The 16,649-nt window shown below is 38.8% G+C and overlaps 1 protein-coding gene across 9 annotated transcripts in view; it reads right to left on the bottom strand.

Annotated features, from left to right (window-relative positions):
- CLASP2 (cytoplasmic linker associated protein 2) overlaps window positions 1–16,649 on the bottom strand; it is a 143,584-nt gene that overhangs the window by 109,205 nt on the left and 17,730 nt on the right. For all 9 annotated transcript variants that reach the window (XM_083862094.1, XM_083862093.1, XM_083862095.1 and 6 more), the window contains exons 3-6: window positions 10,721–10,824; window positions 7,264–7,355; window positions 6,864–6,939; window positions 5,287–5,384 (exon numbers count right to left, since the gene is read on the bottom strand). In XM_083862094.1, coding sequence (XP_083718220.1) covers window positions 5,287–5,384; window positions 6,864–6,939; window positions 7,264–7,355; window positions 10,721–10,824 — 370 coding nt within the window. The remainder of the gene's footprint in view (window positions 1–5,286; window positions 5,385–6,863; window positions 6,940–7,263; window positions 7,356–10,720; window positions 10,825–16,649) is intronic.

The raw sequence follows: 16,649 nt of genomic DNA, 5'->3' as shown, positions 1-16,649 counted from the left end.
ACCAAAGGCAACATATACCGAAATGCGTTTTTTTCTGCACTTTGACTTGAAAAAGTAAAACTTCTGAAATGAAATGCTTTTTGGGCACTAGAATTTATTAATGACACATGAAATCCCATTAACATGCTATGTGCTCTCAACCGTACGAAGCAGAGAGTTCACATGAGAATCAATACGTATAATAATGCATTAGGCCATCTTGCTTTCATAACAAGAAGTTAATGTGTTTGCCTCCCTCATATGTTTGTGTTTTCAGGGACTGCAAGTTCCCCTCAACAGTGCTGGATTCCATAGCAAACACTGCATTAACAGTTCACGCACTTAATGAGGAAGACTTAACCCCATATCTGAAAGGCTAAAACTGTCGTCCTGAGAGAAACTGATTATGACTAGAGATTAACAGATTTGCTTTAAAATTTCACTTTAATTTTTATATCCTGTAAAGCTGATGTTATCCATTTGGCACAAATATTTTAAAGAATTCAAAAGGAAAAAAATATTTCCTGCTGTTTTGAACTTTGTTTTCAAAAATGCTTTCCTGAGTGTTTTAAACAAAAACGAAAAGCAAAATGCTTCCTTACAAAATATGTTATAATAATATACATGTTGCCTCTCACTCTGGGCAAAATATTTGATAAAGTATTAACTATAAACAATTTTTAAAAAGTGTTTGTAGCACTGGATGCTATGTTGTCAGTGGTGCAGGCTGGAGAACAACACACTGTACTGCCACTCCTCAAACTTTCAAAGCATGTCTTTAGGACCAGAGGCACACTCTACAGTATTTGTCATAATTGCAACAACAACAGCAGAGTCCATTATAACACAGCTGTCAACGTGGTAAAGCACTACTGTAGAACCAACCCTCTCTTTAGATGAGCTTACAGGATCAGTAACTACTACTTAGCGAAGTCTCTCACAACAAGTTTCTCCCTCCCTCTCCTCCCACCCTGCTCTTCTTACTACCTTCTTTTCTTGTATTTCTTCACAAGGTCACAGGCAGCAAGGCAGTATGGGCTAGAGTCTCTAAAATTATTGCAACCACAGTCAATTTAGGAATGTTTACAGGAGATTCCGCTCCTGGCTAAAGAGAGCCTGCCAAAAGGAATCCAAGAAATTCTACAGGGCTGCATGAAGACCAGTTTTACCAGCAATGAAGAATGTTCTTTGCGAAGAGAAGCATTATTACTCCTTCATCTCATATCTGCAAGCCCAACTCTGGATGTGGCAATCATAATCAATTCCTGAAGTCACCACGTGTCACTGGTGGACAGAAATACTGTCTTGTTTTCCCAAAAAGGCATAGACAGGTCTTCTGCAACTTCTCATATAGGGAAAATCCCCACTGACAAAAACCACACGTTTGGGACAGCAGGTACTTCTGGATGGGCTGTCAGTGAATGAATGAATGAATGAATGAATGAATGAATGAGTACATGAAGTTGTAGCACTTTAAATGGGGGGTCCTGGCAACCTGCCAAACCCTCTCCTCCAGCAGGAGACAGGTCTCCATCAAACTAATAACAAACTGTGGTGAGGATGTGCAATAAGGAGGAACATGTATGTGCTCTGCTAGGACACAGCTTGAGCTGACATGCACACACATGGAAACATGGATGCTTCCACAGAATGGGCACAACACTTCACACTGAAAAGCTGTTATTCATGACCATGCTTGATGGAGTTCAACTGTTCTTCTGACAGGCAGAGGGGGATACCTAAAAGTGTGGACCTTGTGGTGAAGAAGCTAAAGAGCACCACTCCGCTATCAACAGCAGAAGGAAAAAGAAGAAGGGGTGGTAACTAGTCTGTTGTTCATGTCCAAACTGAGTCTAAAGCAGGAAATGGCCCATATGAAACTTTGCAGTTGTTTCTCCATATTTCCCCCTTCCAAGAAAAAAACAAAAAACAAAACTTGAAGACATGTGTCCACATCTGGACACACAGATGGACCTCATCTACAACTTGAACTAGACAGATAAGTAGAACGTGCATACCACATAAAATGTACTATTCAGAAATGCATACTACAATATCCTTCAACATTTTAGGAAATGAAGTTGTGGCCCCAGACATAAAAACGAAACAAATGACTGTTTTTTTACATTTCTGTTTCTCAAGCAAGAGCAGAGAAATTTGTCAGATGACTTCCTCAATGATAAAAGCTTTTAACACTCAGACTAAGTAACTGCTATCCAGAGCCATGTAAACTATTTCCATTCAGGGAAATATGGATCAGCCACACAGATTCCATACTGTAAAACATTCAGTTTGGCGCACAGAGAACAAAACCTCTTCAGTATTTTCAGCTCACTGAACAATAAATGTAACATCCACTTTGAGTATTTGCAGATACATTAACACTACTACTTTCAAGTCTGACACCAAAGACTGTCAAACCTCTCTGGCAGAAATTATAACAAAAGGGAAAACAACATCCAAATTTCTAACCACTGACTTGATACTGATTGTTCTGGAAAAGGAATGTGCTTCAAGTAAAAAGCATAATAATATTCTGAGATTTCTAAGTTAAAAAATAACAAATAGAAAGAGGAACTCACTGATTTTATTTATAAACAAACTCACCAACTAATCTCAGTAACGAAGAGAAATGCACTGAAGAAGAATAAATAGCAAATAAGTAGAATTCAACTACAAAAGTAAGATCCCATATTTTATTCATTACCTAGATGCTGACAGGTCCTGTAAAGCCCTGTAGAAAATCCAGTTTTTTCCAAAGGCAAACCCCACCAGGTGCAGATTACAAAACCTTTTAAGCCTCCTATTATTAAAGTACTGACTGTATTTGGCTTTATATAGACACATGTATATACCATTTGCATATTTAAGGAAGTTGAACCATTTCTCTAAACAATGCTTGATTAACTTTCCTGCCTTCCTTTGAGCAGACATGAGCTCTTATTTTCAGTGCTCTAGGATGGAGTGCATTCAAGCAGCAACACACAGCTCTGTAATGTGTGATTTGTTATGCAAACTAAACAAGCCTATTCTATTGATTCGTGTGTGCACCAAACACTGAAGTAATAGATTTTTCTGATAATATTTATGTTTACATGTAATTTTTAATGCAGTGACTTACAGTAAAGGAACTGCAATGCAGTCCTTTAAGGCTGAACTCAACAACTGAAAGCAGCCGTGTCTGAACTACAGATTATGTGTAATACTTAAAACCCTTAAAACCTACCCAGACACACAAACATGAACACAGATTCCCCTGAAAATAATGATGACACTCTACATCAAAGGTTTTTTTCCCCACAGATCACAGCTCCTGCATAACCACCTGATAATTTTACTGCATCTAAGCAAAGGGAAAACCTCTGACAGGCATGGGGGAAGAAACGCCTTAAATTAGGTCTGCCTTTGAAGGAACAACAGTCTGAGCTACCACAGAGCTAATCTGTCTTTCCTGAGCTTTGTCAAACGCCTTCTTAGCTGTGTGAAGGAGTAAGAAGGGACTACAGGAACTCTGCTTTCTGTCAGGGATGGATGGGACAGAGAAGCAGTCTCATGTTGAGCTCAAGCAAATCATAACTCCCCTCTTTATCCCAACCTAAAACCTACTGCAGAGGACATGGCACTGACACTCAGCTCATGTACTATTTAACACTAGTCCCGACTGTCAGGTGCAAAACTGTTGGGAGATTTAGTGGCAACAACCCCTTTAACATGCACCAAGTAGAGTCTTGCTTCTTTATGTAAATGCAAATTATACAACCATGCTTGCTTTCAGATCAGGGGCAATTTTGTATTCAGCTGATCCAGACAGTAGAAACAACAACTTGGCACCTACTGCACCTAAATTAGAAGCTGTTGATTGTCCTGAGGATACAAAGCACCTATGGTGTTTAATCCTATTTGGATCCCAAGATGTACTCAGCTTGTATCACGTGGAATTGTAAACAGTGAGTTCTGAACTTAAACTTACAGTCAGACCCAACATTCATTGCAAAAAGGCTGTGTTACCTGCACTCTTTTAAAAATTCTCTGTTCCAAAAGATGTCCAAGGCCCTATCTTAATGCAAGGAAGGTCTTCTTGAATATATGTTCCATTCATTTGCTAGAAAACTTAGTTTCTTGAATTGTAGTAATAATATGGCCAATACTTCTATGGTAATCACATAATCCATTACTAATCTAAAACCAAGACTATCATTAAATAGAAGAGAATATGTACAAGTTCTCATTCTCATAGGCAGGGTGAACTTGTGTCTCAACAGGCTGAACTTTTCCTGGAATGCAAAACAATAAATTCAACATCCTTCTCCCATGGTGCCTTCATAGAACTGTAGAATGGTTTTGGATTATCCAGTTCCAACCCCGCTGTCATGGGCTGGGATACCTTTCACTAGACCAGGCTACTCAAAGCCCCATCCAAACTCCCCTTGAACACTGCCAGGGACAGGGCATTCACAGCCTTTCTGGGCAACCAGTTCCAGTAAAGAATTGCTTCCTAATATTGAACCTAAACCTATCCTCTTCCAGTCTAAAGTCCTTGCCGCTGGTCCCATCACGTCCTTGTAAGAAGTCCTGCTCCAGCTGTCCTGTATACTCTCTTTAGATATTGGAAGGTGCTCTAAAGTCTCCTAAGAGCCTTCTCTTTTCCAGGCTGACCAATCAGCCTGTTGTCATGGCAGAAGTGCTCCAGCACCCTAATCAATTTAGTGGCTCTCCCCTGAACTAACAGGTCAATGTCCTTCTCATGTTTGGGCCTCCAGAGCTGAATACATATTTTGATATATTATCAAGCTGTATTTTGCTATCCCACAAATGACCTGTAAAAACTAGGGCTCTTAGTTTTTTAGATGGGTCTGATGAGGCACTCATCTGATATTCTCTCTGACACCAAGTAGTAGACATACTCAGCTGTATCAAAATCAAGAAGAGAATGAAAGTGATGGTAAAGTGGTATGTTATTATAAAGGGTTAACACACTTCAAAAAGTATTCATTGTTTTAACAAGGAATTTTAAAGATTTTATGCAATAAAGTCTTTTTCACTAAGTACAATTTCAAGCTCTGTCTAGCTTTATTAATTTGTCAAAGGTAGAAACAAAACAATGGCTGATTTTCTTTCATATAAACTAATCAACATACAACACAGGCAGTAACTCTAGTAACATCATACTGAAAGGCAAAACTAACTAGAATATAAAGCAGAAATTACAGCAATTTTGAAACAGAGTTTTTAGTGAGCTTGAAGTTCAGATAACAATCTGTAAAACATAAATAGCTCAGAATTACAAAATTAGAACAGCTAGCTCACCTTCCAGGAGGAATTCCTCTTTTTGTAAGATCTATTCGTACTTTCTCTCCCACATATCTATAAACCTCTACAATGGCTAGTATGGCAGCATCTCTCACCTGTGAACACAGTTTAAATTGTTAATTTCAGGGTTACAGAAACCAAAACAACATTTGCTGACAGGCCACTAATCCTACAGTTTCTATGGCCCTGTATGCCAATTCAGTTGAAACAGTAAGGATGAAAAGGAAAGGAAATACAACTGTTATATCAAGATGGCATTTGTTCCAAGTTAGAGCACTCCCAGATGGTAAAAAAATCCTAGAAATAAGAGCTTTAGAGGGAATTTCTGGGTCTGACATAAGAATAGCATTTGTGGAAAAAATCTGCTTTATCTAGGACTCACTCACAGCGGGCAATACTTTCAAAAGTTAGCTACTGCACTCAGTCTTGACATTTCATCTTATTTTCATCTGTTTCTACACACAGCAAGGTCTTTGGGAAGACTAAGATTGCCGATAAGTGTGGACCAAAGTGGTAAGCATTTTCTTCATTTATATAAACAGGTAGCATGACATAAGCACAATAAAGGGAATAGGGCAGGACAGTGGAAGGGAAAGAACAGTTAAAGAAAGAAGATAGAGTACCTCTTTAAAAATTTTAAACCATGGTTGTCACAATAAAAACTGCCAAAAATACATTTTAGTAAGTGCTATTATTCTCTATAAAGAATGTCTGGAATGACTTGTTCCTTGAAAGTATTGTTCTTTGCAGCAGTTCAAACTAAACACACAGTTGCTCTAGAAAGATGTGAACTACATCTCTACTAATGATCAGCAAACAGGACAGTATCTCAACAGAATTTCTCTAGAACAGAACAATGCTGTGCAGCACAGAGGAGACAAGAACTTTGCTGCATTCGGAAATTAAGCATAAAACCAACCCTGTTTATAAGCCCATCTCCTACCAACGTTAGCTTCTCCCTTACTGTATTCTTTTTCCTCAAACACAACTTCAGATAAAGCAAGATATTTTAACCATATCCACTGGAAGACTTTCTGAAATTCAGATGCCACTATTATTAACTACTTCCTGATTTTCACTGCAGATGTTTTTGTTTACTTTAATAATTTTAACGACAGTCCTTGCATGTTCTCAAATGCCATGTAGGTTCCAACTGGAAAACAATTACATGTAGTAAAGCTATCTTCTGCAAATTTGGAAAACTATCACAGGTTTCATATAAGGGCTGCTTCTGGGAGGGAGCTAACTTTTTGCACCAATAACTTCTTAAAATTTATTTCCTTTCAACATGTTCTGTAGGAAACAACTACTTTCAGTAATTACTAGTTTCAAATTCTGAAGACAAAACTAAAGGGACCAGTATATTGTGATACTGCTGCCTTTACAACTCTACTTTCATCTTCCAGTGGATGGACTGATAAAGAAGAAATTGGGTTGACTTTTTCTCATGGTAGAAAATAATGACCTGCCGCACAGAAGCACTCTTATCAGCTTTTTTTTAAATGCTTATATTTATTTTGCTTTGGTCTGTGAAGTATAGTTGTTCAAGGGCCAGTAAGTACTGAAATCCTTACCTGACTGTTGGAGTCACCAAATGCTATACACAGATGTGGTACCAACTTGCTGAGGATTAATGGTTGTGCACCATAACTAAAAAAGAAAAAAAATATACATATTTTTAAAGGAAAAAAACAGAAAATAATTTTTGCAGAAGTGAACTTTTGGTGTAGATTTCACAGAATACAAACTGACATAAATCAAGCTCTGTCTCTCTCTTACTACTCCTTTATTTAGTTTTAGGTAAGATAAAAATTCTGTAACTTAAGTCTTTCTTTCAGAAAGCCTGCTACTTGTTTGATTTTTCCCATATATTAATTAAACTGAACCAGACTCACTAAAGAATTACCTTCAGAGAAAAATGACATTCAGAAGAGGGAAAAAAACATTACATCTCCATAGAAACAAAAAGCTTACATGTTTAAGGTAGCAACAAGACACAAACACACTCCTTCTCGGGATCGGTAATTCTTGTGTTTAAAACCAACAGCAAGGCGTTCCCAAATGTACTATAAAAGCAGAAATAATGGTATTTAATTACCAGGAGCACAATACAATGTAATTCTATTCCATATAATTACATTCATAACAGTTGCAGAAAAATAACAGAAGGCAGGTCCACTGGAAAAGTGATAAAATTAACTTATGAAATGCACAATATGGAAAACAACACAGATTAATGCTATGCCAAAACCAATTCCTAAAAATGTCCTTCAGCAATCTAGCTATTTTCCTTGTTGGAGAAACAGCTCTGAAAACACACAGAATTGTTACAGTTAATGCACACAAAACAAACATTAACATTACAAACTACTGACTCAAGCAAAAGTTACTATATTCTTTTTGCTTCATATTCTGTTCCCCCGCCAAAATTTCCTCACATCCATTTTAGCTCATCCTTATCCATACTCCTGCTGTTCCACTTCTCTCTTACTTTTGCTTTAGATCTATTTCTTCATTCTTTGATTATTTCTTGCCCCCTTGTTGTGATTTCTGTGCTTCCATTTTTGTTCTGCTTTCGGTTCTCCTCTCTGTGCTGGTGCCACTTCCTGCAGTACGATCGCCAGGCTCGCTAAACCCTCGCTCCCCTCCTTGCGCACTCGTTTTTCTCTGCCTGCCCTGGCTCTCTGCCTCCTGGGTCTATCCCGTTACCTTCCCATCTCCTTGCCGTGCTGCAGCTGCGTATCAGGGCGTTGGAAGCGCAAACGTGGAGCTGAGGAGCTGGGGGATTCTCCGTGGCAGCAGCTGCGCGGGCTCAGCCTGCAAGTCGCCCCAGCTGCAGCGCTGCCATTGCAGCCCGGCCAGCATCCGGGCAGCGTTGCCTAGCAATGGATGGCTGCACACTGCCAGGAGCTGCACACTTTGCAGCCCAGGCACCTCCCTCCTGCCAACTGCGCCCCGGAGTGCTGCAACTGCAACCTATAATGATGCCACACAAAGCTGCTAAAATGTATTACATACTAATTATTGCAATCGGCTTTCTGAGGGAGAAAAAAAATAAAATAAAATAAAGCCCTCACAAACAGCTGTTGATCAAGAAAAACACAGTATAAGAGCAGGGAATATGCAACCTCTTTATTAATGAGGTAGCAGGCTTCACAGAGGACATAAAATTTTCCAATTAGAGCCCTGCTTGATAATTTTGTCCTATCTGTGGGTTTTTGTTTGTTTGTTTTATACTTCATTGCATTTAGAGAAAACAAACCTTAGACGAGCAGGATATGGCTTGCCAAAACTGCATAGCTTAAAAACAAAGAACAGGATTTTACGGAAGAAAACATCCTTCCAATTAACCCACTCTTACGGACAAACGTGGTAAAAACATCTCCTTGCTAGATGTGTAAAAATACAGGTAGAGAGGGAACTGCAGAGTACTGAAACAAAGCAGACTGAAGAGTAAATTTAGTCTTTCACTGAATTATCCCTTAAGAACTGATTTTTTTTAAGCAGAGAAATTCAAATGGCTGCTTAGAGATCTTAACTCTCAAAAGTTCCTAGCAAGAGTTGATGTCAACCTCTCTTTGCCCCTTTCATGCACATTTATACCACCTATATTTTTATGCTTTCCTGCCCATAAACAGCTACATCTAGTTCTTGCTCATAAAAGAAACAAAAAAACCCTAAAACATGTAAACATCTAAAAGAAGTAAAGTGATTCAACAACAGAACAAATTAAATATTATTCAACAACATGCTAGAAGAGGCAAGATGAGTTGACTAGAATGAAATTTACAGGACTTATCCTCAAAAAATTATTCCATTCAGCTCTTCTAAAGGGATGCTTCTCTGCAACAGAGAGCCTAAGGCTCTGTATTTCAGTGTTGGAGGCACAGGACAGACATCTCTGTTTCAGTCCCTGCTGTGAGGATGATTGATGCTTTTCATCCAAAGTTGTAATGACCCATAAGCTCTCCTGAGAGCAACAAACAAAGCCAGGCTTCTCCCACCCTGGGGGAGTTACCAGGAGAGCCACACATTGTCCTACACACACATGCTCTTCCTTGGATCCCACAAACCTTGTGTGCTTTCTGACACTGAGAGTCATTTTCACAGGGGATGGAAATTTCCTTCCATCACCTCTATGTACGGCCTAACAACTCTGCACAAATAACGATGGACCAACAATGTAAAACTTTCCTGACAAGGGCTTAGCACAACACAACTACCATCAATTTCTTTATCAGCAACTGTTCAAATGAAGGTATCTCCAAGGTGTTCTGCTGTGCACTTGTTCACATGCTGTTGCTGTAGAGGTTCTGGTCTGTATCCCAGGTATTTGGGATCATGTTGAGCATAGTAACATCATTTATGAACTACTGGCCCTTTGACACAAAAAAATAATGCCATGTCTCTTGGTCAATGAATATGGCCGACACTGCAGCTTGTGAATAGATAATGGCGTGTCTTTGTGGATGATATTACTAGACCCTGATGCCTAAATCCCAATCAAATCTGTAGCCAAAGGGAGATAAACGTGTTCTGTAATAGGCAGCTTGCTACATGTTTTATCAGGGAAACAAAGCAACTGACAATAGTTTTCTCACTCCAGATAGACTCCACAACATCTTATTCACTGCACACAAACATTCAAACTTGTATCTATGAATAAACAAAGCCAGGAATTAGCACATACAAAACCCCCTTTTTTCCCCCCCTATTAACCTCTAGAATTAGAACTCAGATTTTCCTCAGGAACTAAAAACTCAAATAGTAAGTTCCTACTTACATCCAGGCTCTCCAGACTTCCAAATAACATCACTATTCAAGAATATAATCTTGTTAAACAGTCCTCCATTTTTCAGACTTGGAGTTGAGATGTAAGATTAAGCACTTGGAAGCCACGTAACACTTAGAACTGAAGGCTGAGTTAAGCAAGCCTCCTTACAACCAAAAATGACAAGCCAGAGGGCAAGTTAGACCCACCTCAGTTTGTTCATGGTTTGCAGAGCATCATTGTCATACAGCTAGCAAGCCAGATTTTCTTTAGTTATAAAACATGCACCTTTGCACATTTGAGTAGTCCTACATGTTCAAGTACAAATCTAATTTTAAATAAATTTGGAGCTAATTAAACTTATTTATTCCCATTGTCCAAACCCAGAAGATGCTTCAAACATGCTTTAATTAACAAAGACTTGTCACATGCCATAAAAAGTCTACTGAGAATTTAGTTATAATGTGCAAAATACATAGAATCACATTGTGATAAGATTTTTATCTTTAGCTGAACAATACATCACTGTCAATCCATTAAGAGTATCTTTAACATTTACAGCATTAACAGTCGCCATAACATTGTGACATGTTCAAAGTTCATACAAAAGTCATATGCTCACTGGAGACCTCCATGTGAATCTGCATTAAGCAATCATACCATGGGTGGTGCTGCTTCACACATCAATTTCAATATAAGATTCTGTGCTTGCTCTCGAACTTGGTCTTTGGCATCTCCCATACGATCTATCAAAGGCAGGAGAACTACAGGAGAGGGGAAAAAAAAGAGAAAGTAAAAAAGATTAAACATCCAGTAGAGACTTCTAGTGCTTAAAGATATTTTCTGACACAGATGTAATATACATGTCATTCAAAAATAAAAGCTGACTTTAAGTAGGCCACAATATTTTAAAGTCTCAAGTGCATTTCTGAGTATTTTATAAGACTAGCAACAAATCCATAAAGCTGAAATGGAAGAAAATAGTAACTTTCAACAGGTTAAAAAGAAAGCAAACTTCCCATCTTTAAAACTGTGTGAATGACTTTGATTTCATCTTCAAGAAGTGTTCCAGTTAGCTTCAGAATGTCTGGCTTTTCTAAAAAAATAATGCTAGGTGTGGTGAGTGGCAAACAATTGGAATAGGAATATATGACTATTTTAAAATCAGTGCAACTTCGCTGTTTATTGTAGAAAAATCAAAAGTTTTAAATCCCTTTATTCACACCGTATCTTCTGGAAACCCAGCCTCACCTCAGTAAAAGCAATGTCAAAAATTACTATGTTAAAACAAGCATCCTCAAATAATATTTAAGTAAAATTGCATGAAAGCTGACGATTTCACACCCTAAAAATAAGTAAAAATCAAAATCAAAGTACTTGCCAATTCTTCTTGCTTGCTTTTCCAGACAGAAGTTTATAATTACATCAGATAAATTAATGCTATGACATTAGGAAAGATATCCCAGTGAACACATAGCCAACTCCATGTTGAGCTCCATCTGGAGTTGTCCTCCATCTGGGCCCTACTCTTTGTGAAATTCTTCCCCCCAGTGTTTTCAGTACCACTTCTCTCAAATGAGGGGTGATTATATTGAGTGTGCTGCCTTCCTTCAGGAAGCACAACTGACGGAGTTGGTGGAATTGGTGGAGATGTCATCCCTCACGGGACAGTGATTTAAGGTATTCCAAGTAAAAAAACTTTTGTTACATTTGGTACTACATCACTGAACACCTGAGAGTATTTTACAGTTGATGCCTGACCTCAACAAACTGCTAAAGAATTTCCACTCACTAAAGAAATAACTGTATTTGGCTATTATTTGAAAGGTGGATCTGAAGTAATTTTATCAGTACTTGATGATTTTATAGCAATAACTAAGCAATAGATTTGCCTGTAACATAAAGGGAATAGAATCATACATCCAGGAGGTTTCCTGAGTCCCCTGTTCCTACATTAAAAACAGCAGCCATTTCTGTACCATGATTGTTACTGACAAATACCCTGCTGAAGTCTGAATTTCCCCTCCTGCAGTTTCTGAAAGCTTTCTTAGTGCCCTAATCTGAGTATTTCATTCTACTGGTTCTGGATAGTCCACTGACATCTTCAGCCACCATTATCAAGGGTTTGTGTTTCTCATCTGTCTTTTCTACCCTTTCTCCTCTAAAGAAGTTAGGACAACTACTTTCATTTTACAGTTTGAAAAAAAGAGTCTGGGGTTTTTTTGTTTGGTTTGGATTGCTGCTATTTTGATAGTGTGGAAGTATTTCTTTATGGTTTGGGTTTTTAAGGGGTGTTTTTGTTTTGTTTGGCGGCTGGGTTTGGTTCTGGGGATTTTTTTCCATTTTGTGAAAAGAGAAAAAAATCCAGAACTTTAGAAATTATTTTTGGGAGTACACAGCTGACCACTCCCATGAACTTCCAATCACTCATATACCTACTGATTATATTTTTCTTGCCAACAGTACTTTTCATGCCCATTTTCAGCACTTCTGAACTGACCTTGTCCCCATGCCTTACCCTGCTAGTGATGTCTCTACACTGACCTGACTGCTGGGCAGCTGAAGGCAATTCTAGCTTTACAGAGAAGGAAACAAACACAGCCAGTGCCAGTCCTGAGGGAACACGGCTCTTTTGTGACTAATTAGCACTCTGAGTCATTTGATGGAGCTGCAGATACCAGGGCTCTGCTCAAATCACCAAGGCAAGCACAGAGAACAACTACTAGAAGCTGCTGAACAGAGATGAGGTCACTGAGTTAAACTAAGCTATGACACAGCCTGCAGATTTCAGTGTGTGCAGCTACTGAACACACCAGCCTTTGCCACTCCTGGAGCTCTGACAGAGGGACAACATGCTGTGAGAGCTCTTACAGGGCCCAAATGGCTGCAGGCTTGGCTTTTTCCCCCTGAAACTCAAGTTTCTGTAAGACCCCATATAAGGCATGATATATTCTGTCTGCACAAGACAAATGAAATCAGGCTGCTGAATGCTGGCAACCACCAGCTGGTTGTTTCAGTGTGGCTGTTCATCTTTTCTGTCAGGATAAGCTCCAACAGGAAATCATTGGAAGTTGGGTTTCCTATTGATCAAGTTTCAAAACTGAACATCATTTTGGCTGCTAGTTTTCCTTTAAGATGCACAAGCTATCTCACCAGCAGTATTGAATTAGTGTCCCTCTTTATACTGCAATGTAAATACATATTGTTTCTGGCATCAGCCTGCAAACTCAACAATATCAAAGAGATGTCAGAATTAAAAGAAAGGTGACAAAGGAGAAGTCGGACCGTACATGAAGGCTGTATTCAACGTGACAACCTCCTAACAAGTTACTCAGTGAGGTATATAATTTGTCACATGCAGTCTGGACTCACACATTCCTACTGTTTTATCTTGACCTTATTCATCTTTTATTTTCTGTTGCCTAGATTCTTAAATTATTTCAAATTGATTTTGGAAAACCCAGTAATATATGACATCTTTCTGTTATTTTTCAGCTGATATGCTGAAAAAAACTACACTAAATTTAGGAGACAGTGATTCCTTTTGTATCTGTTGTTTGTTTTTTGTCAACAACTGTACTCCATTCAACTTGCCTTTTTGCTAAATTTTAGCACTTTGTCAAAGCTTCCTACCACTTCCAGCCACTCCTGAGGTTTTCTTGTTAAGATTTCCACATTGTTATACCACAATTTTACAGGTTTTGATTACTGAAGAAAACCTAAAAGCATTAGCAAAAATATTCCATAGTGGACATTATAATTCTACCAGACCTACCTCAAACTGACCTGCTATTTCATAGTCATAGAATATTCTCAGTTGGAAGGGATCCATCAGGATCACTGAGTCTGACTCCTGGCCCTGCACAGGACATGCCAAGAGTTGCACCATGTGCCTGAGAGCACTGTCCAAATGCTTCCTGAACTCTGTCAGGCTGGTGCTGTGACCACTGCCCTGGGGATCCTGTTCCAGGGCCCAAACACCCTCTGGGAGAAGAACCTTTTCATGATATCCAACCTGAACTGCTCCTAGCTCAGCTTCAGGCCATTCCCTCAGGTCCTGCTGCTGTTCACCACTGCCTTCCCCTCTTCTCTCCCCTCAGTGTCCTCTTCTCCAGGCTGAAGAGACCAAGTAACCTCAGCCACTCCTCACATAGCTTTCCCTCCAGACCATCCTTGTTGGCCTCTCCTTTGGGCACTCCCTAATGAGTTAATGTCTTCTTTATGTTCTGGTGCCCCAAACGGCACTGAGCGCTTGAGGTGCAGAGCAGAGTGGGACAATCACTCCCTTTAACTGGCTGACAATGCTGTGCATTTACATCTGAGCTGCTATTTATGCCTTTTTCCTTTCTGCTATATCCATAACAGAGCTTATTATCCCATCAGCTTCTTTTTCCATTGCCTTCCTTCTCTTATCTCAGTAAATCTGAATAAATTTTCATTTATCCAAATTCACCAAATAATTTTATCACCACTAGCTGGGACAGTAGATGCATGAGTTAAGGCCACAACCAGCCTTCAGAGTCAGAGGACAGCCTGAGAGATTAAATATTTATTTCCTCTGCCAGGATTGAAGATGATAAAACAAGAAATCACAGAAATTGCCTAGAATGGCACGCAATGTATTTTTAAAAAACCTGAGCAGTTTAACTACATGACCCCTGCAGCAAAGAATGCCACAGGTAGCACAAACAACTTTCTTCTGTTAAAATTTAACGAGAGTTCCTTCTGGAGTTTCAGTTTATATTGTTGCTTTTTCTTCTCTTCTGACAACTTACACATGCTGCTCTTTGTGTACCTGTGCTCATTTTAAGTCTCAGGTCTACCTACTTCTTATGAACTGACTTTAGATACTCTATTACTTCAGACTTAGAAAAAAAGCATTAAACAAAAAGGAATCTTTACTGAGGAAACATTATCAGTACTGGCAAAAATTCTGTTACTGAAGTCTTTGAGGACAGAAAGATTAAACCTAGGCAGCAATATCTTCCTTGTTTCCTCAGAAACCTTGCCAGCTCAGGCAAGGCACTGAACAGCTGTCATTAGAAAGGAGGGAGGGAAAGAGCTGCCTCTGCAATTAGGGCAGTGTTCTGGGCAGGATGCACAGGAGAGAAAGGCATCCCACAGGGGCTCCTACAGGGCCAGCCTGACAGATCCATGTGGACAAGGGGATACTTACAAGCAAAGAATCATAAGCAGGCTCTCAGAGAGAGAGCCTCAGTGCTCCCTCCCCTCCTCAACATAAAGTCCAGGCCAGTTTAATCAAAAGCAATTTCAGACATTAATGTGCTGCTTGGGGTCTCTCCAGAAGCTAATTAAGAAAAGCATTAGTGGGATTAACGACACATACTGTTCATCATCAAAAGCAGAGATCAAAAAACACTTTTTTTTTACATGATCTATCCATGGGCTTATCAAGGTGTCAGCCTCAGCAACATGAGAATAGTCTTAAAGGCCAAAGAGTTTCAAGAAGTGTATTAAACCCAATAGAAAACTAGAAGATTATGAAAAAATGTTCATGTCATCTTCTGAATTTTTTTTAAGCTCTAGGCTAGGTTTTTTACAGAACCAGAATAATCAGAATCAAGCAGAAACCAAAGAAGTCTGGGTTTTCTCTACTCTGAGTTAAAAGCACTGCATTTCTAGGCATCATACAGTGAAATGCCCACGGACAGCAAGCAGATGGTACTCTAAATCACAGCCTATCACTCAAGCATGGATCACTTCAGGTAAAATGAATTCCCACTACTAATGAACTCCAGCACTAGCTAGCCAGGACAGACAAAAAAAAGAAAAAAAAAAAAAAAAAAAAAAAAGACTAAAATCCTGCATGAATTTTTACCTTTTTTTTAATGAAACTTCAGAGAACCTAATCAAAAAGATAAAAAAAGTCACAACTTAATTATAACCTTTAGCTGTGACGATTAACTATAGAGGAAACCAAAGAAAGGGATTTTCTGAGGTGTTGCAGGAAGTTAGTATTTTTGTTACATTTGAAAACACAAAAACAGCTATTATGGAGGAAAAAATAAAATAATGGACTGTCCTCTAAAAGCCTTTTTCACAAAATAAACAGTCAGCATTTTATTGTTAAAGAAAATCCTACAACAATCCAAGACAGCTTTTCCTGAGGTACGTAAACTATAGAATGAAAAGGCAGTATCAGACAAAACACCTGATTTGCGTTTAGATGCAACAAGACATCCTTGAGACATCTCTCACATAAACAGAAAAGCCTGGTTTTCTTTATCTGAGCAACTCAGTTTCTTGAGTTAATTTCCATGTTTTCTCTAACACCATAGCTTGGCCATTTTTTTAAGACAAGACATGGAACAGAAAATTTTGAAGGTCCCTTCCAACCTAATTATTCCCAGTTTTATGTTTAGTTGTTATGCAAGCATTTTTAATCTTCAATCCTCAGCAGAATGTGCCATTAGTCTCAACATTTCAATTAAATTAATAAATATGAGAATATGAGAATAAAATTCACTCGGGCCCCAAAACCTGAAGATCCAGCAGTTTTCCACATGTTATATATCCATGGTAGCTCATGCTAATACAGTACTTGGTTTTCATGGATTTTCAAAGCATT

Source organism: Zosterops lateralis (assembly GCF_965231275.1).
Source record: "Zosterops lateralis genome assembly, chromosome: 1".
Classification (NCBI taxonomy): domain Eukaryota; kingdom Metazoa; phylum Chordata; class Aves; order Passeriformes; family Zosteropidae; genus Zosterops; species Zosterops lateralis.
This window is presented reverse-complemented; position numbering and strand designations above follow the sequence as displayed.